The 26,953-nt window shown below is 46.8% G+C and overlaps 2 protein-coding genes across 4 annotated transcripts in view; one reads left to right on the top strand and one right to left on the bottom strand.

Annotated features, from left to right (window-relative positions):
• Positions 1-171: 171 nt before the first annotated feature.
• IZUMO4 (IZUMO family member 4) lies at positions 172-22,209 on the top strand. Its single transcript, XM_084825651.1, has 11 exons — positions 172-403; positions 2,614-2,694; positions 5,032-5,103; positions 5,682-5,708; positions 8,009-8,084; positions 10,757-10,804; positions 12,626-12,640; positions 17,147-17,194; positions 18,511-18,528; positions 20,693-20,715; positions 22,109-22,209. Exons 1-11 carry the CDS (start codon positions 172-174, stop codon positions 22,207-22,209), a joined length of 741 nt encoding a protein of 246 aa, XP_084681777.1.
• The window catches only part of AP3D1 (adaptor related protein complex 3 subunit delta 1), a 64,960-nt gene continuing 58,792 nt past the window's right edge, over positions 20,786-26,953 (bottom strand). For all 3 annotated transcript variants that reach the window (XM_084825650.1, XM_084825648.1, XM_084825649.1), the window contains exon 32: positions 20,786-26,776. In XM_084825650.1, the coding sequence (XP_084681776.1) occupies positions 26,681-26,776 (96 nt within the window). In that variant the 3' untranslated portion in view covers positions 20,786-26,680. The remainder of the gene's footprint in view (positions 26,777-26,953) is intronic.

Below are 26,953 nucleotides of genomic sequence, written 5' to 3'. Positions count from 1 at the left end.
CCTTGGCTTAGGCTGGACTGTGGATTGCTGGGTCAGTTAAAATGAAGGAACATTCCAGAACAATTGTGGCTGTTCCAGAGGGTTCTATGGAAGCGGAACGCCCTGCCATGAAATGCCTGCATTGTGTGGTCTGGAGATGTCACGGTACAGAACGAGGAATACCAGCCAAGAATGGGTTGCCAAAGCCCATGTCTGGCCTTGGTGGTTCTCATCCTGGCACCTGTCCCTTGCTGGCCGTGCCTGCAGTGTGAGCCCAATTTTGCCATCCACTTCGCTTCTTATGCCCCCGACTTGAGCCGCAAGTCCTGGGGTCTCGGGGATGTCCCGGCTGCGGGCCGGATGCTACGGGGCTGGGCCCAGAACACACTGGAAAACTTACACCTTGGGGTTCCCCCTGAAATCTGTGAGTTGCTGAGCAGGCGGGTCTCCTCCTCTTGAGAACACCTCAAATCAGGCCAGCACCATCTGGGACCCTCCAACCCACCTTAGGGGGCTCAAAGTCCTTCTTTACAGCCCCAAGCCAGCTGACCCTCCAGAAAAACATGAATAAAGCAATTGTACTGGTATTCCTGGTTATAAACTACTTTTCCACCCAAAGACATTGGAGCCACGCGCCCCAGGAAAGGAAGGTGGCAACCCTTGAAGTGAATGCCTCTGGGTAGCTTGAGGCGGCCTTGCAACCCACCAAGCCAAATGCAGAGAGCCCGGCATGTAAAGTGGCTGAAGGGGAAGAAATTAGCTTGGTTCGCATTTAAATGCAAGCTTACCTATTTTCGGAGCCTCGTGTGGCGTAGAGTGGTAGGCGGCAGTATTGCAACCGAAACTCTCCCCACGACCTGAGTTCGATCCCAGCAGCAGCCGGGTCTCGGGTAGCCGGCTCAGATCGACACAGACTTCCATCCTTGCAAGGTCGGTAAAAGGAGTACCCAGCTTGCTGGGGGAAAGGTAGTCACGACTGGGGAAGTCCATGGCAAACCACCCCGCTACAGTCTGCCATGAAAATGCCAATGCCAGCACAAGCGGCGTCCCTCTAGGGGTCAGTAATGACCCGGTGCTTGCACAGGAGGAACCTTTCCTTTCCTTTACCTATTTTCACACTTTCGGACCAATATGTGAACCAAAACACAGTTCTCCGAAATTCGCACTTCTCTAAATTTTGCTATCATGCAGTTCTCCAATTTAAAAAAAGTGTATATTAGGGAATATGGAGACAACAATGCCTATATTTGTGAAAATAATGTTAAAATGCATTATATTAGGAGAATTGCTTGGAAAAATGTGTCTAAGGGGAAAATGTGTAGAAATGTGCATATATTAGGAGAAATGTCCATGAAAATGAGTACAAATTTTCATGTGATTAAAAGAAGTCTCAAACTTCCAAATAAGCCAAAATTAAGATTACAAAATGAGAAACTGAAACTGACAAATCTGTCCATCTCAGGAACTGGGAGGGCACCAGACAAAACCTCTGTGCAGCTGTTAGGAGCAGCACAGAAGCCCTGCCAGAAAAAAGGTGGCAACCCCGGTTATATGGGGCGTAGGGAGGGAAATACAGTGCTTAGGAGGCCTTTGGGTGGAAAGCAGTTTATAAACATAAATATGTGACAAGCTAAAATGTAATCAGTGTACTTTACCATGCATGATGGCACAGTGAAGATGGATGCTTCACCAGTTGGATTTCTGCTTGGCACAAGCTACTTGAGGTGCAACAAACCAACTAAGGAGAATGGGTGGGATAAAGGTTGCAACTAGGGCTTGCTTGGGGGCTACAATCTCCCTTTTTCTTGCCTTTTGTGCAGTTTCCCCCAGTTTTAAAATGTTGAAATACCTCTCCTAAGACTTAATTACTGGCACGAGGAGGTTTAAGATAAAATAGGCTGTTTTTTTTGGTATTTTGGCTCCGTGGCTTTGGCCTTTGGTGCCACCAACCACTGGATTGTGGTCCCCTAAGAACTTGCTCAAAATGGAATTCAATTCAGCCCTTGGCCTAAAAGAAGTTCAACACCCCCGAAAGCTTTATTAAGCTTTCATTTATTTGATATAAATAATAGAAGCAAATATGACATGGCTGAGGGTGCAGGGAGGGGACTACAGCAGTGGGCATTGCCGGCAGACAATTCTGGGGGTGGTTCCAGGTCCCTCTCTGTAAAACTACTTCCACACCAGGAATCTAATGGTTTCTGCAGAGATCAGCTGCTATCTGCTCGGACAAGGCAAAGTAAGTGCCCAGTGACAGGTCAACTTGTGGAACTCACTGTTTCAAGATGTGGTGGTTGCCAGGAGCCTGGATTTTAAAAACTAATAACTCCAATGGCACATTGCCAGAGCCATCACACGGTTATAGACTAAGGGTGCAATCCTATGCATGTTTTGAGAGAAAAAAGTCCTACAGCTCCCAGCAGCTGGCTGGGGAATGCTGGGAATTGTAGGACTTTTTTCTCTCTAAACAAGTGTAGCAGTGTGTCCTAAGCCAATGTTACGTTCTTGCACCCCCAGCACAACTAAAATTCGCTGGAGCTGTGATGGAACCATTTGGGTGTGTTAGATGTTGATACTGCTTTCTGTCCCACCCACCCCTGCCCCCTGCTTTTTCATCTCTCTCCATCCTCACAGCTATGGTGAAACTCGAACTCATCGCAAGCACAGTGTATGGAAAACTCGACACGTTGTTCAAAGGCAACACGTATAAGCCAGGTAAAATCTCTGTTAATGCCCACTTTCCCACTCTGTTTCAGATAAACTAATATTAATATTTTGCTGTCACTCTGCCAGTAAAACTGCCAACATCATACTGCATCTATACAAATCTCTGTTGTGACCACACTTGGAATACTGTGTACAGTTCTGGTCACTGCACCTAAAAAAAGATATTGTAGAGCTGGAAAGGGTGCAAAAAAGGGCACCTAAAATGATCAAGGAGCTGGAGCATCTCCCCAGTGAGAGAAGGTTGCAACAGCTGGGCTTGTTTAGCTTGGAAAAAAGGAGGGTCAGGGGAGACATGAGAGAGGTCTATAAAATGATGCCTGGTGGGGAGAATGTGGATAGGGAGACATTTTTCTCCCTCTCTCAAAATACTAGAACCCAGTGGGGTCGTCCCATGAAGCTGATTGGTGGGAGATTCAAGACGGATCAAAGGAAGGGCTTCTTCACACAGCGCAGAGTTACGCCTACCAGTTTGTATGGCTTCAATAGGGGGTTAGACAAATTCCTGGAGGAGAAGGCTAGCAATGGCTACTAGTCCTGATGGCTATATGTAACCTCCAGTGTCAGAGATAGTGAGCCTGTTTACACCAGTTTCTGGAGCACATGGGTGGGAGGGTGCCATTGCACTCATGCCCTGCTTGTGGATTTCCTGTGAGCAGCTGGTTGGCCACTGTGTGAACAGAATGCTGGACGAGATGGACCCTGGGTCGGATCCAGCAGGGCTCTTCTGATGTTCTTATGGGAATTGACACCTGTTTGGCTTTGTCTGAAGTCTTGATGTTCCTGTTTACTCTCCCTGCCCCATTCCTGTTGTATGTTAACCTTACCATTGTTTCTGTTGTGTTCTCCACTGTCATCTCAAAATGTAGACTGTAAACTCCTTGCAGGCAGAGAATGCTCTCTAATGTTTTTCTTATGAAACTCCATAAACAGCTATGGTACAATAGCATTAGTAATAACCGCTTATTGGTTTGTCTTGTCTTGTTTTATATTACATTTATTTGTTTTATTTTATAATAAATGAAATATTTTTTAAAAATATAAAACATAAAATAAATCAAACATTATATATGATGTTTCAACATGACTGCAAACTGCTTTGAAGGTTACTTGCTGGTGGAAAAGCAGCATATTTAAATGCTAAAAATAAATAAATAAAAGCAGCATATTTACATGCTAAAATAAATAATAATAAAGCAGTTGATCAGGATTTGAACACAGGACCACGGCCACCAATGCTCTGTTTTGTCTGCTGGGCCACATTTCCTGGCAGAATGAGTGTGTAAGGGTTTGTGGGGGTGTATCAGCACCACCCCCTCCCCAATCTGGAGCCGTCCAGATGTGTTGGACTGCGATTCCCAGTGAGCACTTTCCAGATTGGTGGAAAGCTGACCTACACACAAAAGGCTTACAGTACCTTCACCAAACTACAATTCCGAAGATTCATTGCGGGAAGCCATGACAGTTAAAAGAGACAGAAATTGGTAGGGTAGGTTTGTGCTCTCTGTGTGAGAAAAAGGCAAGGAGATGCTCTGGTCTTTGCTTGCAGGGCTAGCTATGAAAAATCCTCTCTTTGCAGGCTAGGCTAGGGGTCCCCAAACATTTTGGGTTGGTGTGGTCATTTGGAGTTTTGAGACAGTGTAGTGGGTGCTCTCACAAAATGGCTGGCATGGCAGGTGTGGCCAATCACAAACCAGAAGGCTAAAAGGAAAGTAATCTGCACAAGAACCTGGCAGAGGTGAGATTTGAGCTCCAAAACACAAAGCCACTCTTTTGAACCCACAGCTTTCTGCTCCAACACCGTTTCACAGATGGTAAACGGATGAAGCTCAGAGACTTTTAACTTGGTGAAGAATGGAGCCCAGAGGCATTTGGAAAACAAAAATGGTTCTGGAGGCTGGATCTTCACTTTGCACCATGTCAGTCTCCAGATGATGATGATGATAAAAAATTAAGAGGGATAGGGAACCTGGATAAAATATTTTATTTTATTTATTACATTTCTAATACGCCGGATAATTAATGTCCTCTGGGCAGATATTTTCAGGGTCATAAGAGCTAGAAACTTACTTATTGTTTTAAGAATGAACATTGAGTTTCCTAGAAAGCACACAGCCTGATCATCTACATGTTTACTGAGAAGTAAATCCTCTTGACTCCAATGCAGTTACTCCCAAGTAAGTCTTCATAGGAGTGTAATCAATACCAGATTGTGCATATTATATTTTGTGTTCATGTAAAAGTGTAGCACGAGCACAATCCTGGGCTTAATTTGTCGCTATCCATTCTCATATTTTTGTATTGCTGGATTTCTCTCTTCTCCTCAAGGTGTTCTTCCGGAAATCATGCGTTCCATTTTCGAGGAACAAGTCAAAATGCTGCGGAATGCCATCATTGAAAGTGAGCTTTCCCTCCTTTGTTCTGAGTTACTTTCTTAGCTTAAGCACACACAGGTTGGAGCAACGCCATATTAAGAGAGGCATTCCCAGTTGAATGTGTGAGAGAAGGGGAATGCCTCCTCAAATAAACAACTGGTGGGAATGCCTCTTCTAAGATGCCAGCTGGTTTGAATGCCTCATCTAAGATGAAGCACAGCTTGCTCAGCTCTTTGTAGTTTATGAATTATTATTATTATTATTAATGTGTAGATTGCCTTGAACACTTATTGAGCAAGGAAGCTATCCCAAAATATTCTAAATGAAAAAAAATAAAAGAATGTAAACTTCTGCCAGCTTAGTTAGGGAGTTTCTTTGCGATCTAGCCAATGTTTTTAAGGCCGCAATCCTGTGCACACTTACTTGGGAGTGAGCCCTATTGAAAATGATGGGATTTACTTCTGAGTATACATGCATAGATTACACTGTAACTACCGTTCAACTGCACAGCTGCAGCCTTAATATCAACTGAATTTTAAGGGATCGGTAACCCACACTGGAATTTGGCCAACCAGTTTCTCTCTGTCTCTCTCCTCTCCTTAGGCAGAGTGAAGTGTGAACGTCATTGTGGTAAGTGGGGGAGCCTAGCCTTGGCAGAAAGAGATGGGTGCAGGGTAATCGTATGCATGTTCTATCCACCCTGTTATTTAACATCTCCATGGAACCACCAGGACAGATAATCGGGGGATTAGGAGTGCATTGTCACCAAGATGCAGAGATAGCATGCAGCCGCATTCCTCCTTTTCATCTACTCCCAGGGAGGCTGTGGATGTCCTGAATCAGTGTTAGGAAGCGATAATGGGCTGGATTAGAGCTAATAAACTGAGACTTAATCCAGACAATGCTAAGTGCTCCTGGTTAGGAGACAGAAAAGACTCTGGAACAGGAAAGGTGAGTAAGGGGAGACATGAGAGAGGTGTACAAAATGATGCGTGCTGTAGAGAATGTGGACAGGGAGACATTTTTCTCCCTCTCCCATAATACTAGAACCCAGTGGGGTCATCCCATGAAGATGATTGGTGGGAGATTCAGGACAGATAAAAAGGAAGGACGTCTTCACCCAGCACAGAGTCAAACTATGGAATTCGCTACCACAGGACGTAGTGATGGCCACCAATTTGGATGGCTTTAAAAGGGGGTTGGACAATTCCTGGAGGAGATGGCTATAAATGGTTACTAGTCCTGATGGCTGTGTGCTACCCCCAGTACCAGAGGCAGTGTGCCTATGTACACCAGTTGCTGGGGAACATGGGTGAGGGTGCTGTTGCACTCCTGTCCTGCTGGTGGGCTCCCAGTCGACAGCCACTGTGTGAACAGAATGCTGGACCCTTGGTCTGATCCAGCAGGGCTCTTGCTAAGTTCTTATGTTCTTAACCTGTTTTGGATGGGTAGTACTCCCCTGGAAGAATCAGGTCCGTGGCTTGGGGTTGCTTCTGGACACGGCTTTGCACCTGGATGCTCAAGTGCTGGTTGTAATCAGGAGAGTCTTAGACTGAAAGAACTGGGCATGTTTAGCCTTGAGAAGAGAAGTCTGAGGGGAGATATGATAGCGCTCTTCAAGTACTTGAAAGGTTGTCACAGAGAGGAAGGCCAGGATCTCTTCTCGATCATCCCAGAGTGCAGGACACGGAAGAATGGGCTCAAGTGACAGGAAGCCAGATTCCGGCTGAACATCAGGAAAAACTTCCTGACTGTAAGAGCAATACGACAATGGAACCAATTACCTGGGGAGGTGGTGGGCTCTCCCACACTGGAGGCCTTCAAGACGAGGCTGGACAGCCATCTGTCAGGGATGCTCTGACTTGGATTCCTGCATTGAGCAGGGGGTTGGACTCGATGGCCTTGTAGGCCCCTTCCAACCCTACTATTCTATGATTCTATGAGTCTTTGTCCTGCTCAGGCTGATGTGCCAGCTGTGTGAGGCCCTAGTGACACATGATTCAGTTGTGTTTAAGTTGGAGTATTGCAACCTACTCTATATGGGGCTACTCCATCCCTGTGTATGTGTGTGGGTGGGGGGGATGCACATACATACATACATGTCAGGATTCTCTTTTTGCCCAGTGTCTCCGTTTTATCTGTTGCATCTGTCAGTTTTTACTGTACTGTCTCTCTCTTTTTTTTTTTTTTCCTCTTTGGGGTTTTTATTTTACTTTATGAAGTTTATTCAGAAGTAAGTCCCACTGTGTTCAATGGAGCATCCTCCCAGCTAAGTGTGTTTATGGTCACACATTCACACTGTAGTCTGATGCATGTTTGCTGAATAAGAACTGCAGTCGTAAAACAGGTTTACTAGGGACTGAAGCCCACCAAAGTGAATGGGACTTACTTCAGAAGCAAATATCCATAGGATCGGCTTACAAATATATTTCCCCAATTTTTAAAAAAAACTCTTATATTTTTATTTGTCTCATGTGTTTGGGGCAGCATATATAGGGGTTATTCCAGTTTATCCTCACAGCAGCCCTGCAAGGCAGATTAAGCTGTGGAGTGTTGGACTTGGCCAACACCCCACAGAGAACAAACCAGCCAAGATCTTATTTAATATAAACCATATACTCTGCCATATGCAAACCATATACTCTTCCACTAAGCTACAGCCTTTCCCATAGTGTGTGTGCCAGTGGAGGCTGGTGTCCCTCATGTCAGGGTGATGGAGAATCTGTTTTGGGTTTTACTCAGAACCAGTCAGAATTCTAAAGCAGCTATCCAAGGTGCAGACCAGTTCTGACTGAAACCCGGAGCAGATTCACGGTCCCACTGACATCGGAGCTGCTGGCCTCCACTGGCGTGTGCATGCACATAATTTAAAACCTCACACCATCTCTTCTGCTTCCTTCAACAAATTTTCCATCGTCGTGTTTTTGCAGGAATTAATCAGTACGAAGCCATCTCTTGTGTGACCTGTCTCCAGACAAAACCAACTTGCTTTGGATATAACTGCGAGTAAGGGGTCATTTTCACCTGTCTTTTCTTTGAAAATGCAGGGTTTGGGAGATGACAATGGTTTTGTATTTTGAGCGCACCAAGGCAGGGGCTCCTTCAACATACTGTAGCCAGGGAAGCTGGATTCTGTGACCCATATACGTGATACAAATTGAGAAAAACCACACATACACATGTTCTGGACGAATGATTTTGCTGGGCCAGGGATTTACTTTGCTACTCACCACCCCATGTGCTCCCTTACCCACCACCCTCTCTCACACACCTTTTGAGATTTCAGCGGGTGTGGCCCCATACTGAGATCTAGAAACATGCTTTTAAACCCCCCCCCCAGCAAATCCACATTATGTCTGTACTCAAGATGCTGAATCCTGTGTTCAGATATCAGAGTTCATGCTTGCACGATGCATTCCCAGAATTCACACACCTCTGCTGATAAGCATAGAGATCTCTCTGCCACTGAGGGGAGATATAATTGCTTGCAGAATTTTGTGACAAGTGGCCAACCTTGGCGGTTGGGAGTGAAGTCCACATGTTTCACAAAACAGCTCCTGACACCTGCTGGCAGTTGTCAGCATTTAATAGGGATAAATGCCAAGTTCTGCACCTAGGAAAAAGAAACCAAATGCACAGTTACAAGATGGAGGATACGTGGCTCAACAACATGACAAGCGAGAAGGATCTTGGAATTGTTGTCGATCACAAGCTGAATACGAGCCAACAATGTGATGTGGCTGCAAAAAAGGCAAATGCTATTTTGGGCTGCATTCATAGAAGCATCGCTTCCAAATCCCGGGAAGTACTAGTTCCCCTCTACTCAGCACTGGTTAGGCCTCATCTGGAGTACTGTGTCCAGTTCTGGGCACCACACTTTAAGAAGGATGCAGACAAACTGGAGAGGGTTCAGAGGAGGGCAACAAAGATGATCAGGGGACTGGAAACAAAGCCCTGTGAGGAGAGACGGAAAGAACTGGGCATGTTTAGCCTTGAGAAGAGAAGACTGAGGGGAGATGGGATAGCGCTCTTCAAGTCCTTGAAAGGGGGTCTCACAGAGGAAGGCCAGGATCTCTTCTCGGTCATCCCAGAGTGCAGGACACGGAAGAATGGGCTCAAGTGACAGGAAGCCAGATTCCGGCTGAACATCAGGAAAAACTTACCGACTGTTAGAGCAATACGATGATGGAACCAATTACTTAGGGAGGTGGTGGGCTCTCCCACGCTGGAGGCGTTCAAGATGAGGCTGGACAGCCATCTGTCAGGGATGCTCTGACTTGGATTCCTGCATTGAGCAGGGGGTTGGATTCGATGGCCTTGTAGGCCCCTTCCAGCCCTACTATTCTATGATTCTATGATTCTATAATCCCAAAATAATAGCTGGGATCATGTTCTAAGACTAACCTGTACCTGTTCTCCCCTTCAGCCCCTCATCAGCACCTGAGCATCAGTGGGCTAGTATGGATTATAACTGGATACTCTAAAAAGTGGGGAAAGGGCAGAAAAGGGCAATTGAAATGATCAAGGGGCTGGGGCATCTCCCCTGTGAGAGAAGGTTACAACAGCTGGGCTTGTTTAGCTTGGAAAAAAGGAGGGTCAGGGGAGACATTAGACAGGTCTACAAAATGATGCCTGGTGGGGAGAATGTGGATAGGGAGACATTTTTCTCCCTCTCTCAAAATACTAGAACCGAGTGGGGTCATCCCATGAAGCTGCTTGGTGGGAGATGCAGGACAGATCAAAGGAAGGGCTTCTTCACACAGCACAGAGTTAAACTATGGAATTCGCTACCTCAGGGTGTAGTGATGGCCACCAATTTGGATGGCTTTAAAAGGCTATCCATGGCTCCTAGGCTTGTGGGCTATGTGCTGCCTCCAGTACCAGAGGCAGTGAGTCTCTGTACACCAGTTGCTGGGGAACATGGGTGGGAGGGTGCTGTTGCACTCATGTCCTGCTTGTGGGTTCCTGGGCGACAGCTGGTTGCCGCTGTGTGAACAGAATGCTGGACGAGATGGACCCTTCTCTGATCCAGCAGGGCTCTTCTGATGTTCTTAAGTTCTTATTTAAAAGGAGTAAACAGGCACGCTCCAAAGCTCCACCTATATACATACCGGAGCTCCTGAAAAGCAGAGGTGTCCCCACTTTCCTGTAGCTCCTTTGATTATTTTATTTCCCACGGTGGCATGCTGAGCATTGCCTGAATGACAGAAGAGTCTGGGCGGCCCATGTTTGGACATGTGGGAGATGTAAGAGCACCCGCTTACTCAACAGATATCTCCCACCCACCCCCTGCATCACAGCCACTGAACATGTTACACAGGAAATCCTAGTTCAGGGGTACAAAAGCTCAGGCTTGCGGGGGGCAAGTCCAGACCTCCTGGGCCCCAATCTGGCCCTCCAGGGTTCTCCAGATCACCCCACCCCTTCCCTGACTCTGCCTCTTTCTCCCAACCACCAATCATTTGGTAGTTTCCTGACTTTTGTGTGTTTTTTTTCCCCCATTCTAAAAGCTTGAAATGCCTCTCCTAAGGCTGGCAGGAAGAGCTTTCAGCTGAAATATGCCGCTGGCCCTGCCCACCACTGGCATGCGGCCCCCGAGAGCTTCTCTGAAATGGAATTCGGCTCTTGGGCTGAAAGAGGTTCCAGTGGCAACATCTTGCATTCCATTTCTCCAACAGGTCCTCTGAACAATGGGAAGATGCCTTGAAGGGACTCTATGAGCACATGTGAGTCTCCAGGGCTGGGCATAGGTCCTTCAAAACAAAGTACTGAGCGCTCAGGCCCAACAAGGACTGAGAAGTCCCTGGGGCAGCCAGGGTTGGGGAGAAGGTAGCCCAGTAGAGCAACCACAGCTCAGCAGTAGGAAGGAAGCAGCGTTCTCCTAAGTCACACCATCTGTCCCAGTATCTTCTCCTCTGAGTGGTAGTGGCTTTCCAGGGTCCCCAGCAGAGGTCTTTGGAATCCCTGCTACCTGTTCCCTTTTTTTCACTGGAGATACAGGGGACTGAACTTGGGGCCTTTGGCATGTGAAGCCGGTGCTGTTCTGACTGAGCAATGGCTACTAGTCGTGATGATTATATATTATTATCTCCAGGATCAGAGGAGGGTGCTGGGGAACACCAGCAGAAAGGTGCAATTGCACTCATATCTTGCTTCTGGACAGTGCTGCAGCTATGTAATTTTTAGTCTCAACAATCCTTTCTCTCTCTCTGACTCGCCCCATGGCTTTACAAGTGTTTTCTTACAGTTAGGGCAAACAAAACCCCAAAACAAAAACATCACCCAATTCTGACAAGCTAGTCTGAGAACGTGCAGCTTTGCATTTTAAACTCCCTTAAATCTTAGCACCAGCATGACCGCAGGAATAAAATGGAGTTTACTTCTGCTGCCCTGGCGCTGAACACATTTACTTGGGAGCCAGCCCCGTGTTGCTGTAGAAAAGCGTAAAGGAAAAATAACAGAACGAGCTTCTGTAACCGTCGACATGCCAGGCCAGCCACTCCCTGATTATTACATGTGTTTAAAAATAAGAAGGAAGAAAGGGTGCTGCCGGTGGGGGCTGGGGACTCCGATGTCAATGGGGTAGTGAATCTGCTCTGGGCTCCAATCAGGACCACCTTGGAGAGCTCCTTTAGAGTTCTGACTGGTTCCGACTGAAACCTGGAGCAGATTTACCACCCCACTGACATCAGAGCCACCCACCTCCACTGGGAAAGAGCGCTGGGAAGGATTGTTCTCTGCTCAAGAGCCCAGAGAGCTGCTGTTGATCAAAGAAGACAGTTCTGGTCTGCTCCATATCAGGAGCCTCAAATATTCATCCATTCCTCCCTGGGGAGGTGGGATTAGTTATCTGGAATCATCCAGTCATCCAGTGCTGTAGGGTGGTCTCCCAGCTCTAACTGGGCATTCCCAAGTTTGCAGGGCTCTGAAGTATGAGCTGGCTCTTTTATTCTGTTAGAACCCGAACTGGGGAGGAAGGGAGGGGAGAGAGACCTTGGTTTTGGGGGGTGAACTGAAATGGGGACTTGACTCCATAAGGTTCCAGGGAACCCCCATCCTGCATGTGCTCCCAAGATGCTGCAATTTGTGCAGGTCAACATGGTACATCAAGCTGCGTGTGGCACAAATCACCAGCTGCTCATGTGTGGCAGGATCTGAGCTGTGCACATGCACAGCAAAGCCCAAATTGTTCTGGCTTTTTTGCGTGTGTTGGGCAAGGCCTGTGCCTTTCTGGGCTCTAAACACAGTTCTTCATTCTAGGCCATCCGTCCCCAAGGGGCCCTCCAGATGTTTTGGACTTCAACTCCCATCAGCCCAACCAGCAAGGCCAATGGTCACGGATGATGGGAGTTGCAGGCCAAAACATCTGGATAGCACCATCAGGGAAAGCTGTGCTAGGCAGAGGTCTGGCCCCAAAGTCCAGTTTTGCAGAGAATTTCCATCCTGAGCAACACTCTGCAATTCTGCTGCTCTTTAGTAGAGATGTACTGTTTGAGGGTCAAGCGGATTCCTGATCCATAATTTTCCCTGTTTTCTCTCTCTTTCAGAAACCATTTGAGCTCGTAAGTTGGGAATTCTGTCGCTGTATGAGTCAAGGCCTTCCGCTGAGTTAAACGTTCAACCACAGTAACCAATACTTACTTTGCAACCTTCTGCAAAACACGCATCACCCCAATGTGTCTCCTCATAGGAAAGTTGGTGGGGGGTGGAGGGAGGACCACAGTGTCTCCACATGGCAAGCTGGAGCGATTTGGCTTAGCTCCATGGGGGGAAGGAATCAGGCGTGCACTGCTAGCCCAGATGTAGCCAAAGCAAAATGGAAATAGCCAGGTATTGGGAAAATGGTATGAGGAAGCTGTCAGGCAGCCTTCCCCAACCGGGTGCCCTCCAGATGTGTTGCACTGCAACTCCTATCATCCCCAGCCAACATGGCCAAGGACCGGGGATGATGGAAGTTGCAGTCTAACACATCCGGAAAGCACTAAGTTCGTCTGGCTGCTGTAAGATTTGACCCAGCATTCCTCACCCCAGTGCCGGCCAGATGTGATCATGCTGGCTGAGGATGATGGGAGTTGTTGTTCAACACATCAAAAGTCCCCCAGATTGGGGAAGCCTGGTTGAAAACTTTCAACAAAATGAATGTGTGGATTATGTCATCCGAACACTGTCAGGCAGCGCTTTACCTGTACAGGTGCGCAGACCGGCTCCAGAGTTCTCAGGCTTGTTGTCAGGCTAGGGGAAAAAGAGCTTATACACCTGTTAGATGAGCAGCATCTTGTATACTAACAGTGAACTCATCCTTTGTGTGTAGAACTTTAAACACAAACCAGTGGACCCAGAGTATTGCTCAGAATGCTGAGTGTCTGTTGTGCGGTGGAGGGAATGGAAAACTGGGGAGAGTGAAGGGGAAATGCACTGGAGTAACCTGCAAAAGGGGCTGGCCGGTCAGGGTCCTGAACAGGAGCACCTCAAATGGCAGCATTTTGTGCCGAGTTATGACGGGGCCACAGAGAAACAAGAGGAAGGCATCAGCATGCTGAGGGGACCCCCTCCCCCCAGGTTTGCAGAAGTCCAACAGATATTTCGGAAGAGCGGGGGAACCTAAGGGTTTTCCCTAAACATAGCCCAATGGAGACTGAACATGCTCAGTGGTCTCAGAGTGCAAAGTGTCAGGGTGGGAAGGAAATCATAGAATCATAGAATCATAGAATAGTAGGGTTGGAAGGGGCCTACAAGGCCATCGAGTCCAACCCCCTGCTCAATGCAGGAATCCAAGTCAGAGCATCCCTGACAAATGGCTGTCCAGCCTCGTCTTAAAGGCCTCCAGTGTGGGAGAGCCCACCACCTCCCCAGGTAATTGGTTCCATTGCCGTATTGCTCTGACACTCAGGAAGTTTTTCCTGATGTTCAGCCGGAATCTGGCTTCCTGTAACTTGAGCCCATTCTTCCGTGTCCTGCACTCTGGGATGATCGAGAAGAGATCCTGGCCTTCTTCTCTGTGACAACCTTTCAAGTACTTGAAGAGTGCTATCATATCTCCCCTCAGTCTTCTCTTCTCAAGGCTAAACATGCCCAGTTCTTTCAGTCTCTCTTCATAGGGCTTTGTTTCCAGTCCCCTGATCATCTTTGTTGCCCTCCTTTGAACCCTCTCCAGCTTGTCTGCATCCTTCTTAAAGTGTGGTGCCCAGTACTGGACACAGTACTCCAGATGAGGCCTAACCAGTGCTGAGTAGAGGGGAACTAGTACTTCCCGGGATTTGGAAGCGATGCTTCTATTAATGCAGCCCAAAATAGCATTTGCCTTTTTTGCAGCCACATCACATTGTTGGCTCATATTCAGCTTGTGATCGACGACAATTCCAAGATCCTTCTCGCTCGTAGTGTGGTTGAGCCACGTATCCCCCATCTTGTAACTGTGCATTTGGTTTCTTTTTCCTAGGTGCAGAACTTGGCATTTGTCCCTATTAAATGCCATTCTGTTGTTTTCTGCCCAGCGCTCCAGTCTATCCAGATCACTTTGAATTTTGTTTCTGTCTTCCAAAGTATTAGCTATCCCTCCCAATTTTGTGTCATCTGCAAATTTGATCAGCATTCCCTGCACCCCCTCCTCCAAGTCATTCATAAAAATGTTGAAGAGCACTGGGCCCAGGACTGAGCCCTGCGGTACCCCGCTCGTTACCTCTCCCCAGTTTGAGAAGGGCCCATCGATAAGCACTCTTTGAGTCCGATTCTGTAGCCAGCTGTGGATCCACATGATCGTTGTTTCATCTAGCCCACTTCGAGCTAGTTTGCTCATCAGGATATCATGGGGCACTTTGTCGAAAGCTTTGCTGAAGTCGAGGTATATGATGTCTACAGCATTCCCACGGTCTACAAGGGAGGTGACTTGATCAAAAAATGAGATCAGATTTGTCTGGCAGGACTTGTTTTTGACAAATCCATGTTGGCTTCGAGTAATCACGGCATTGATGTCAAGGTGCTTCCAGATGGATTGCTTTATGATCTGCTCCAGAATTTTCCCAGGGATTGATGTCAGACTGACTGGTCTGTAGTTCCCAGGTTCCTCCTTTTTACCCTTTTTGAAGATAGGGACAACGTTAGCCCTCCTCCAGTCATCTGGCACTTCACCCGTCCTCCATGATTTCTCAAAGAGAATAGACAGCGGTTCTGAGAGTAAGTGGAGGAGAAGGTGAATGGAATAGCGTATTCTTCTGGTTGGAACCCCAAACAAGCACACTACACAAGGCTGATGCCATGATGTGGCAGACGCCAAGTCTTTCTCTTGGCTGTACTGTCGTGTGCTTGCCTCCAGCGGGGAAAAGTTTGGTGGTTAGTGGTACACGGTTTCCTTTGGCGGAGAAAATGCTGGAGGACTTAGAGCAGAAGTGGCATCATAGAATCATAGAAACATATGGTTGGAAGGGGCCTACAAGACCATCGATTCCAACCCCCTGCTCAGTGCAGGAAGCCTGATTCCCAGGCAGCCCATGAAAATCGGGATCTACTAGTAGATTACTGGGTGACTGGGGATGCTTTCTGACTACCATTGAAAAAAAAAGCAAACACAAGGTAGGCGTGTGTAGATCACAGTGCTGAAATGAAGTGGGATTTGAAATGAAGTGGGATTTGAAGTGTTCCACAGCTGTAAAAATGGGAGGGTTGTGCTTCAGAATACTGACAATGTATGTATATATTTATAGCATTTTTAACCTGCCCTTCAGCAAAAAAACGCTTCTAGAGAAGCTTATGAAGATAAGAAATAAGACAGTCCTTGTCCCCAGGCTTACAACCTAAAAGAATCGACACAAAAGGAAAGGGGGGGGGGAGCAAATTCAGCCACAAGATTCCACTTCCTTTCCCTCTGATGGTCTCAGGCTTAAGAACAGCAAGTTTAAAAACAGAATTCTGTGTCATGGCTGACTTCGTGCTCATTGCTTCTCTCTCATACTCAGTCTTCCTCACCTGCAAAATGGGATAATTCCTCCATTGCCTTTGACCAAGTCTTTAAAAACTAGCCAGCAGAGCCACACAAGAGTTTGGGGCTGGAAGCCCTGATCAGGTGTAGATTTAGGGAAGCCATATGTCTTCTTTTACAGAGGACAGTCCTCTATTTGAAGGGATGTCCTGTCCTGTCCAAGTCCAGTTTAAAGATAAAGAACCTTAAGAACTGTTCCCCATCCAGTTAGCACCCGGACAGCAGTTTTCCACGCTCTGCTGAGATGTCCTATATTTCTGTTTCAATTATAATAATTAATTCTAAATGTGCATCTACACATACAAATTAGCATGTGCAAATGTAAGCCCTCTTTTTTCCCGGATTCCTTTATTTTTGGCAAATCATAAGTTACCACACTATGTAGATTTATACCAGTAACATGGAGGTTGTTCTGTGTTCTGGCTCATGAGGTGACATCAGTGGAGGCTGGTGGCTCTGAAATCAGTGGGCGGTGAATCCACTCCAGGTTTCAATCAGAACTGCATCTTGGATAGCTCCTTTAAAATTATGACTGGTCCTGACTGAAACCCAGAGTGAATTCACCGCCCCACCAATATCGGAGCCATCCGTCTCCACTTGGCACTTTAGGTAACTGCCCCACCCCTGAGCCACCATTTTGCATGTTAACCTGCCCCCAGTCATTATTTTGCACCTGGCTCTGGATGGTGGACCTGGGGGTGCTAGTAAAAAAAACAAAATAGACTGCACAAGTCTGAAACCAGCCAATCTAAGTTTTAAACCAGTATGAATCTTGTCAGGCATGACACTTACGTTTATTCATTTCTAGGCAACCCTTCAGTCTGAAACACACCTGGTGGTGCATGGTCAATAATAGCATTACAATTAAAAAAAAAATCAAGAAACCTATCTCCTTTAGTAGGATGCAACTTTGCAGTTGCAAAAGGCCCAGAAAGCTAGAATTAGATCAAGTTTTGCTTCCACACTGGTAATGAAAAACAAAACAAGAGGAACTGGGCATCAGGAGGGGTAAAATAATGTGAATACTTCTGGAAGTGATCGCACTGGAAAAAACTCGTGTCATCTTTTAAAAACTGGCTGTTTGCATCCACAGGGATCCAAATGAGTGGGTGCTTGCACTGAGGCAACTCCCTGGATTTAGGTAAGTGCCCATTTCCTTGAAAGCCGCTGGGAAAACCAAGAGATTTGCCCAAGATTAAGGCAACCCTTGTGGATGGGGATGGGGAAAGGGAGACAGGGAACATGAAAGCTAGCCTGAAGCCCAGACGTATGTGTGTAGAGGGCCCTGAGGCCTGTAAGAGTTCCACTGTGTTAAGGGGGTTAACCCTCCAATAGCCAGAACCAACAGTCAGACAAAAGGGCTACTTTCCAGGGCTTTATTTCCATTCAACCTAATGAGGCATACAGATGCTAATTGCCTGAGACTCAGAGGAAATACAAAGGAACAGCCTACCAGTGGTTTCTAAGTTAGGATGTCAGTTGGTCTCCGTCTGGAGAAAAGCGCGGCAACTCTCTAAACTTAAGGAGTAGGAGGCGAAATTCTCCCCCTTTCCCGTGGGGCCTCAAGGCGCAGGTGTTGACGTTGAGCCATCCGGGCTGAGCGCCTCAGCTCAGCTCCTGCAACCTCTCGCTTGTGCCTGCGCCTCGTGTCTAAAAGCTGAAGTTGTCCCTCCCTTTCCATGCCAGGGTCACTGTCACTCCCAGGGATGTGAGCAGGGGGGGGCTCCCCCTCCAGCTGTGCCTCTGAAACCAGAGAGAATTCCTCTCCCACAGATTGTATCTCCTCCTCAGAATCAGAGCTGCTTTGGGATTCTATGGGCTCAGATCCAACCCTGACACTTACGGCCATCCAGTGCAGAGTGGGAGGAGTGGCGGAGGCGATCTTTGCCTCTGTGCTCCTCTCGCTCTGCGTTTTGGCTAGATGGGCTTTTCCGCCAGTCTAGCAGGGGCTCTGTGGAGTGGGAGGGAAGGAGGCTGGGGAGGCTGGAGGCTTCTTTATAAGCCAGCCTCCCCAGTCCCTGCCCCTCCCGCCCACCAGCACACCCCCTTTCTCTCCTCTCCGAGGTCACCTCTGCAGCCTGGTTCTTTCCACACCAGCTGTGAGGGGATGGGGAAGGAGCAGGGAAGTCGGATTCCTGGCTCCGAGGTCAGAGCACCATCCCTGACCTCGGATCCAGGAATCCGAACTATTCTATGGCCCCCCAGACTCTGTCTAGTGGCTATAGGATTGTTGTCCTCAGCCGCCATGGAATTTTTGAAGCTAAGCATGGGTAAACCTAGCCAGTGCTTGATGGAAGACTTGTAAACGGCCAAGGAATCTACAGATTCAAAATCTGCAAAATGCTAAAGTAATAAACAGAAAAACGGCTCAGGAGGAGCAGAAATCACTAGTAGCTGCGTTTCAGGAGTCGATGTTTGCGCCCACTGTTGAAATAAAAACTTTCTTTTTCCTTCCAGCCACTGCACATCCACAAGGTAAGCAGGAAGGAGGAGGGTTCTAGAATGTGAACAGGGACTTTTCCGTGATTCACACATGCATGCGTGGAGCATTTGCCCTCCAGAAAAAACTTCCAAACAGCTGCAGGTTACTCCAGCAAAGGAGTCAAGCTGCATGACCGCAGCCAGGGATGTTGAACCTCTTTCAGCCCCAGGGCTGAATTTAATTTTGGACGCTCTCTAGGGCTGCATTCCTGTGCAAGGTGGGGCTGAAGGCCAAAAGGGCAGGGCCAAAAATATCTGCATATTTCTGCTGAAAGCTCTTCCTGCCAGAAACTCAGCCTTCGGAGAAGCATTTCAGCCTTTTAGAATGGGGAAAAAAACACACACACACACACACAAGCTGAAAAACCACCAAATAAATGTGTGGGAGCGGGGAGCAGGAACCACCTGGTGAGATAGGGAAGGGGCCATGGCCATCGGAGGAAACCTAGTGGGATGGATTGGGACCCTAGCCAGGCAAGATTTGGCCACAGGCCTGAGGTTCAATATGCCTGGGTTCAAGGAAGTTGTGAACCCCAGGATACCAGATGCTGCAGCCAAATCAGGGAATATGGTTGTTGCAATGCCCTGTTTGTGTGCTGCCAGGCGCTGATGTCAGTGGGGCGGGGAATCCGCTCTGGGTTTCCATCAGAACTAGTCAGAACTCTAACGGAGCTCTCCAAGGTAGCCTCTTTAGAGTTCTGACTAGTTCTGATGAGCAGATTCACCATCTCACTGACATCAGAACCACCAGCCTTCACTGAGGTTGCTGGATGGGTTTGATCCAGCAAGCTGATTACTTACGTGGTTAGATGGGTCGATCAAACACCGCTAAGCTACGACAGCTAGATGGAGCCTCTCACTGCTGGAGGCAAATGAGAGGGGCTGGCTATCACCCCCCCCCCACTTGTAGTGATGTTTGATCTGGCTATGGTCCCACACACCTTTGTTACATCCAGTTTGGACTACTGTACCACACCCCACATAGGGCTGCCTTGAAGACTGTTCTGAAACTTCAGCTGGTCCAGAATGCTGGGGCCAGGCTGTTGACTGAGGCTGGTTACAGGGAGAATGTGGCTCCCTTGTTACAACAGCTTCCACAGGCTACCAGTTTGTTTCTGTGCACAATTCAAAGTGCTGGTCATGACCTATGAAACTCTATATGGCTTGGGTCCAGGCTACCTGAAAGACTGCTTCTTAAAATTGCCCTCTTCTCTCAGGCATTTGGCAGCGTAGAATGGGTCTCTTGTTTTTTAGATATATGTTGTTGTTGTGTGTGTTGTTTGTTCTATGTTATTACGTGAATGGTTTTATGTTTTATACAATGTATTTTAATGGTTTTTAATTTCTGTGAACTGAGCAGAAAGCTTCAGCTATGGGGTGATATAGAAATTATAATGAATGAATGAATGAATGAATGAATGGTCTGGTGGGGATGTGAGACAGGGCCTTCTCAGTGGCTGCTCCCAGGCTTTGGAACTTCCTGCTGAGGGAGACTAGGTTGGCATCTTCTCTGTTGTCCTTCCACTGGCAGGCAAAGAAATTTTCATTCAAGCAGGCCTTTAGCATATATGATGGTCTGTTGATGAAGGCTATTGTTTTTAATTGGTTGGAAGCTGCTTGTTAGTTTATTGCTGTGGTTTTAATTTGTTACATTTTAATTAAGTTTTTTTTTTCATCTGGATTTTATTGTAAAAATCACCACTGAGCACTTGGGGGGGGGGCAGTAGAAAAGCAGAATATAAATTAAATAAATAGACAAATACCTAGAGGCAACTGATTGGGTGCTGTTGGGAAAAAGATACTAGGCTAAGTGGACTTTTGCTGTCATCCAACAAATGCAATCGTTATGTGCCCAATCCAGGTTTTCCCAACCTGCCACCCAGATGTGTTTGACCACAGTTCCCATCATACCCAGCCAATGGTCATGCTGGCTGGGGATGATAGGAATTACTGTCCAATACAACTGGAGGGCACCAAATTGGGGATGGCTGAATTATTTGTGATGGATATGGATCTAAGGAGGGCCTCTCTAAAAAGGATACGGATCTAAGGAGGGCCTCTCTGAAAAGGATACGGATCTAAGGAGGGCCTCTCTAAAAAGTTTTTCCTATACAAAGTGATTCAGCTTAACCCCATTTCTTCCTCATTCTCTCTACAGCCCAGAGAGTCTGAACTTTACAAGTAAGTTTTCAAACCTAGTCTAGAATTAAGGCCACAAGGACTTTGACCAACCAACCCCTGCAGAAAGCCTAGTTGATTATTTCTACCACTTCTCATGGGCTTTCCATGGAAATAAGTATTTTTCCCCCCAGACCTGGAGCAAACTCCGGTAGAATTTGCCACACCAAGTTGCAGCATGTCTTGTCCTCTTTTAGGCTTGAGGGGGGATTGGCTGCAGAAAAGGCAATTCAGTTTTAGGTTCCATCAATGGAACTATAGTTTCTAACTCATGGGAAATTATAGTTCCACTCAGTTCTGGTCAAACTGCACCTCGAATACTGTGTCCATAATATGCATTTAATATTAGGCTCTTCTCTTCGAACAAACTAAGGACTTGGCTTGCCAATAAAACAGACAGGCAGTAGGTTCAGAAGATGGCAACTTTTCTCTTGCATGCAACACAGTTTGCAGTGTTTACTGCCACAGGATATGGCCATGGTGAGTCTGATGGCAGTCGGGTGGGGAATCCGCTCCAGGTTTCAGTCAGAGTACTCTAAAGGAGCTCTCCAAGGCACTCCACAAAAAGCTCACCAGCGGTCCCTGGCTTAGCTAGGTTTAAGAAGCAGATTGGACCAATTCATGGAGGAGAGGTCGACCTAAGAGGGGCTAAACAGCACCTGGCCCTATTCAGAGGCTGACTGCTACTGAATACCAGCAGCTGGGAAACAAGGTGGCGGAGGGCTCTTGCACGAAGGGAATAAAGTGGCATTTTCCAGAGGTTGGCTTTGATGGCCATTAATAGCCAGGACTAGACAAGACCTTGGGGCTGATCTTGCAGGTCTGCTCTTCTAGTCTTACCAACACTCTCCTGCAAGCACTCCTAGTGAGGGATGATGATTCATGCCGCTAAAGCTGTCTTCAAGGAAAGTAATATCTGTAATGACTGGCTTTCTCCACTGAAATATTCCCAATTGGCTTTAAGAACTGTAAGGTTCTGTAGTTTTAATCTATTATATTTTATGTTGTATTTTTGCGCTTTTAATTTTGTGAACTGTCCAGAAAGCCTCAGCTATTGGGTGGTATAAACATGGAACGAATGAATGAATAAAATACATTTCCCCTAAATAACTGCTGCTTTAGAGTGGATTCCCCCACTACCACTTCTGTTTTTATATCTCATAACTGATGGACGGAAAATGTAGTTCAACCTTCCACAAACTGGCACCCACCAGATGCATTGGCCTACAACTCATGCTGGCTGTGGATGATGGGAACTGCAGTGCAATACACTTGGAGGGTGTCGGGTAGGGGAAAGCTGGTATACTTATTCAGGGAGAGAGAGATGGAAATTTGAGTGGGGAAACTGGGGACTCGGTTGATAACGGCTTTTTGTGTATCCACTCTGCGCTGCAAGGTATAGAGAGCACTCTATCGAAGAACTGGCTCAACGTGATGGCCCTGAAGGAACTCGAGGAGGACATACCTATCATTCAGCTGCTGGCGCCAATTTGCTGAATTATTTCTGTCACAAAAGAGCCAGATTTGACACATGAAATAAAATTATGGATGTGACGAAGGTCATTTGTCATCCTGCCAATTGTTCACACCAGCTTGCCACTGGTTTCTTCAAGCGTTCAGCAGCATGGAAAGGGGATGTAGGTCATTTGGGAATCAGGTGCTCCCTTTTTTTGCCTCCGGTCTCGAAAAGATTGGAGCCACCCTGTCTGAAGCACTCCACTGCCAGCCCTACTGTCTCCCCACTTGTGAGACCGTGATTTTCCCCTTTGCGACGAATAGGACACATTTTCCTCAGCCTGATCCACATCAGCACACGAGGGAGAGGGAAGAGGTTGTTTAGATACTCAAAGGCCCTTCACTGGATGTCCTGCCACCAAGTTAGGGAGCTGGCAACTGGCATTTTTTTGGTTGTGGCACCCTATTTCTAGAAAGTTCTGTCAATGGATTAAACAGACCCTCATAGAGGGAAGCTGGGAAGACTCCTCTTCAGTGCGTTGGATCTATGATCATAATAAATTTGATCGATCAATCTCTTTGAGAGGCAAGTGGTCTGTGGAAGGTGACCAGGCCTTCCTTCTGACAAGAACGGGAAGACTTTAGAGGACTCCTACTTTAAGCATTTGCTCCGTTAGGCTGTTCCACTCTGAGGGCTTTTGCACTGCTCTTTAACAAAGCCCTCAAAATGCTCACCTTAGGCCCCCCAGCGTAGGACCACTCAGCGGATGTGCAAATCTCTCATTTTCAGGGGACCTGCCCGAGTCCCAGGTCATATGCCCACATGACACTCAGCTCTAGCATAGCAAGGTCACCATGGGTAGGTGATAAGTGATAATGCTTTTATTGTTTCAACCAATGGGTGAAAGCATACAAAGAACGTAGATGGATAAAATCAGATAAAACGTATGTTACACAGTTTTAATCATTCTGCAAGGTCAAAAAACTTACTCTATAGCTTTGTGCTGCAAAGGCAAAATTGACCAGTACCAGGAGAATTGTCTTATTAGGACATGTAAACCAAAAATATATTATCTCTGAATCAGACCAGATGGACTTTTTCCTCAAAAACTGAATCTAAATACTTGGGATGAATTTGGGAAAAGGCAATAAAACAGATGAGGCAGGTCTTCCACTTTGCCACTGCAATAAGATGCTCCAATTTTCCCCATCCGTGGATGGAAGACTGACTGACTTGGGGTGGGGACAGAGGAACTAAGAGATTTAAGTCTTGAAACACTCCGTCTATTACAAGCTATACATTTAGTTCAGGGGCAGGCCCCATGAGCCCTCTGGGGTTTTTTGGTGCATCATTTTACCCTAAAGCAAAGAGAAATCAGCGTCTGTGCTGCAGAATTTTGGCAACAAAGTTTGGTGATGTGGCAGCAGTTTTGGTGGTAGGGAGCGGTGTGGCCCCGGTGGGCTGGTTCCGAGGAACGACTGGCTCCCAGGCCCCCAGAAGTTGCCCAACCCTGATATAGTCGATTGGATCTACTGTGAGGATGCAGGCCGAAAACTGTACAAGGACTAATCTTGTCACTGGCAGAAGCTGCAACTAATTTGGCTAAAGTTGTTCTAAGTTCTGCTGAGGGTTCTCAGGCCAAAGGCTCAAAAACCTGGGAGAAGAAATGGCAACCATGCCGCCTTAATGGCCAAGGCAGAGTTTTAGCCAGTTTTGGAACCACAATGCCAGGGACCAGTGTAGCTACAGGACTATCCACCAGGCAAGACCTTGAACTCCAGTTCCTATTTTTTTAAACCATCTAGAGGAGTAAAGAGCTTCTACTATTGCCCTTAAGACTCCCACTTGGCCTCTCAGGGCTTGGAAGACTGAGGCAGCTCCCTAAACAGAACAGTTCCTCCTGTTTGAGTGGCTTCAGAGGAAAAAAGGGCAGGAAAGTCCTCAGCTAGGAGGGAATTTCCTTGTTGCAACCCTGACAAGCTCAGTCCCATTCGTTTCTAAGGGGAAGGGGTTTAAAAGCTCTCCACAGGAGAAAAGGGGTTCTGGATTCACTAGAGTTTGCCACCCCCTCTGTTTCCAAGCGGGAACATGTCTGGCACAGTCAACCTCTTAATGTACAGACCCCACTTAAGCTGTACCAAACATGGGGTATCTTGGACTGATTGGCACGTTTTGGTGGAATTTCCTTGTAACTCCCCAATTTTGTGGGAACACTGTGGGCTGATGTGTCAGAATAGGGAAATAATGTTTATAGAAAATCTTCAATGATTCTGCTACCCATTTAGGTAGGCAGGTTTCTGCAACCCCTTTAAGCGTCGGGGATTTTAGCAGACAATTCAATATTCAGGCATATTTTTGCAACAAATACTATTTACAAATATACCATCTGCACAAATATTAGCCATGATGAATGCCTTCTTAGCTGGGGATTTTAACTTGGCTGAGAGCAAACCCTGGCTGCCTTCAGTGCAGATTTTAATGACTAACCATGGTTAAGGGATGGGGGAGTGTGTGTGTGTGTGTAATTATTTTTAAACCAATAATAAAAATCTTTCAAATTCAACTGGTTTTGAAATTTTATTGGATCATCTTGACACAAAAAAATTGTTACAGTAGCTTTGTGGTACGTGTTTACTCCTCTTTTGGGGGGGAATGTTGATAGCAAATAAGTTTGATTTTGTTTTTTTAACATAACATATCATACATATCGTTTCTGAAGGTTCTAGCATCACCGCACAGGGTTCTGTAAGAGAACAGACTCTACATGCTAAAGTGACAAGTTTCATCCAGGAATATATATAGATATATATTTATATTTAAATCCACTAATTCCAAGGAGCATTTGCCCTTTAAGACGATTTCCAATATGCGCAGTTTTGTTCTTTCCCAAACACATAACTCTGACTAATCCACGAAAGGTCGACCAATAACCCCCACCCCAAATTTTTATCACTTCATGAAGTAACAGGACCTGCTGCAATAGGGGGAAAGAGACCCAGATACTTCGTGATAAATCAAATTCCATCAGAGTGAACACAGCGCTGCTCCCAACAGACACACTACTGCAGCTGTTTTTTAAAAATACCTCTGACCACAAACCACAGAGAGGAGTATTGAGGCACCAAGTGTCTTGAAATAAAGAGGACATCAAAAGCAAGCAAGAGATCAAAGCTTTCAGCTCGTTCCACCCTCCCCTTCCTCCCCCAATTTAGGAATTTAAAATTGGGGGGTGTTTTAGTGTTCAGCAATAGTTGGGGATGGAAACATTATTATAAAGTAGCTAAGTGCTGATGTGGAGGAATTTTTCATTTCTTCTAAAGAGGGTCAAGCTGCTTGACCCAATTTTCAAATAAATAATCACTGATTAATTTCCAATCTTGTGGGAGGAAGGAAAGAGATAAAGGTTTGTAGAAGGAGAAAGTACAAGGGGGTGAGGGAGAGGAAAGGAGGGAATCCCATGTCCAGCTAAGGACGGAGGAGATTTTCAAATCACAAAGTTGTCCCCAGATTCAGGCCCATCTGTTTGATCCAAAACCATTTGATCCAAAGTTGGCGCTTTCAACACCTTGACCTCTTCCATGTACAGAGGCCCGAGGCACTGTAACAGGAAAAAGCAATACACATGTCAGGGCCCAGTGGAGAAGGGGGCTCTTTGGGGGAAAACACATCCAAAGGAGTGGCAGATTCAGTCAGATTGTCTCTACCTACCCTGGGATTGGTCGACCTAACATGATAAGCCAAGTAACCGGCAAAAGAAAATAAAGACAGAACTGCAACAAAACACACGCACGCACACACAAAGCCTTTGGATTTCCGGTTCTTTTTGCTACATTCTATAGCTTCAGGAATGTGATATATTTCAGTGGACTTCACCAAGCACCCCAGTAGAGATCTGCTGGGAGGGGAAAGTTGATCATCAATCTTGCTTAAGGGCAAAGGGAGATGCACTGGAACAGTTATGGATTCCAACCTCAGGGAGGGCGGGGGAGAGAAATCCTGATCAGTCCTCGTCTTGCTGCAACCAGATTAAAATTACAGGTTAAACCAGGCTGGCCAGCCACAAAGGCAACTGAGGCTGTTGCCTGCGTTTACTCACAAACGCACCGTGATGTCGCTGCTGATGAGAAGAGACTCCAACGTGGGTCCCGCGACTTCCTGAATAACTGTCCCGCCCCACACACAAACCCCGCCAAGGTATCAATTTGGCAGGGATCTCTCTGGCCTGGAAATGGTCATCACCAAAAGTGGCCAAACGGTTCAAGATAGCGGGAAGGGGAGAGTACAGTTTTAGGATGTGTAAACCGCAACAAACAAAAATAATAAAAACACACAAACACCACTGCCCAGGGTGGAGTGGAAATGAAATACACATCCCCTGGGCGATCGTACATGCGCTCTGAGGAAGAGAGGAGAAAAATCTAATGCTCAGCTGGGTTCAGTCTGTGAGCCTCACGGTGCTTCTCCCGTAAAGGGTGGGGAAGGAGGGGGGACTGCGCCAGTTCTTAGGAGCACTCAGCACTTTGACAGGGTCTCCTTGAGTTCAGACAGTAGGTTGCCCAGTAATGCTGAATCGTTGCATTTCCCATCGATGGACACTGAATTCTTTCCCTGAAAGAGAGAGGAAGGTGGTCAGGAAGCTCAGTAAATTGGGAGCGGTGTGGGGCGGGGTGGGATATGACAGGAACCTACACCTTAAACAGCCTACACCTTAGGGGCAGGCACGAGACTTCACACCTAAGGGCAGGTGAAAAATTGGGCTTTTGCCCCTGCATCTCCTACAAAACC

The sequence above is a fragment of the Heloderma suspectum genome, chromosome Z (assembly GCF_057233095.1).
Source record: "Heloderma suspectum isolate Gila_16-S chromosome Z, 16-S_ref, whole genome shotgun sequence".
NCBI classification, from domain to species: Eukaryota; Metazoa; Chordata; class Lepidosauria; order Squamata; family Helodermatidae; genus Heloderma; species Heloderma suspectum.
The sequence above is the reverse complement of the archived record's forward strand: the minus strand, read 5'-3'. Positions and strand labels throughout refer to the sequence as shown.

What these genes read in the sequence shown, in the direction of transcription:
- IZUMO4 (XM_084825651.1), top strand. Translation starts at nt 172, where the DNA reads ATGGGTTGCCAAAGCCCATGTCTGGCCTTGGTGGTTCTCATCCTGGCA. An exon ending in AGGCAACACGTATAAGCCAG is followed by an intron (nt 2,695 to 5,031) that starts GTAAAATCTCTG and finishes CTTCTCCTCAAG; the next exon opens with GTGTTCTTCCGGAAATCATG. An exon ending in GCGGAATGCCATCATTGAAA is followed by an intron (nt 5,104 to 5,681) that starts GTGAGCTTTCCC and finishes TCCTCTCCTTAG; the next exon opens with GCAGAGTGAAGTGTGAACGT.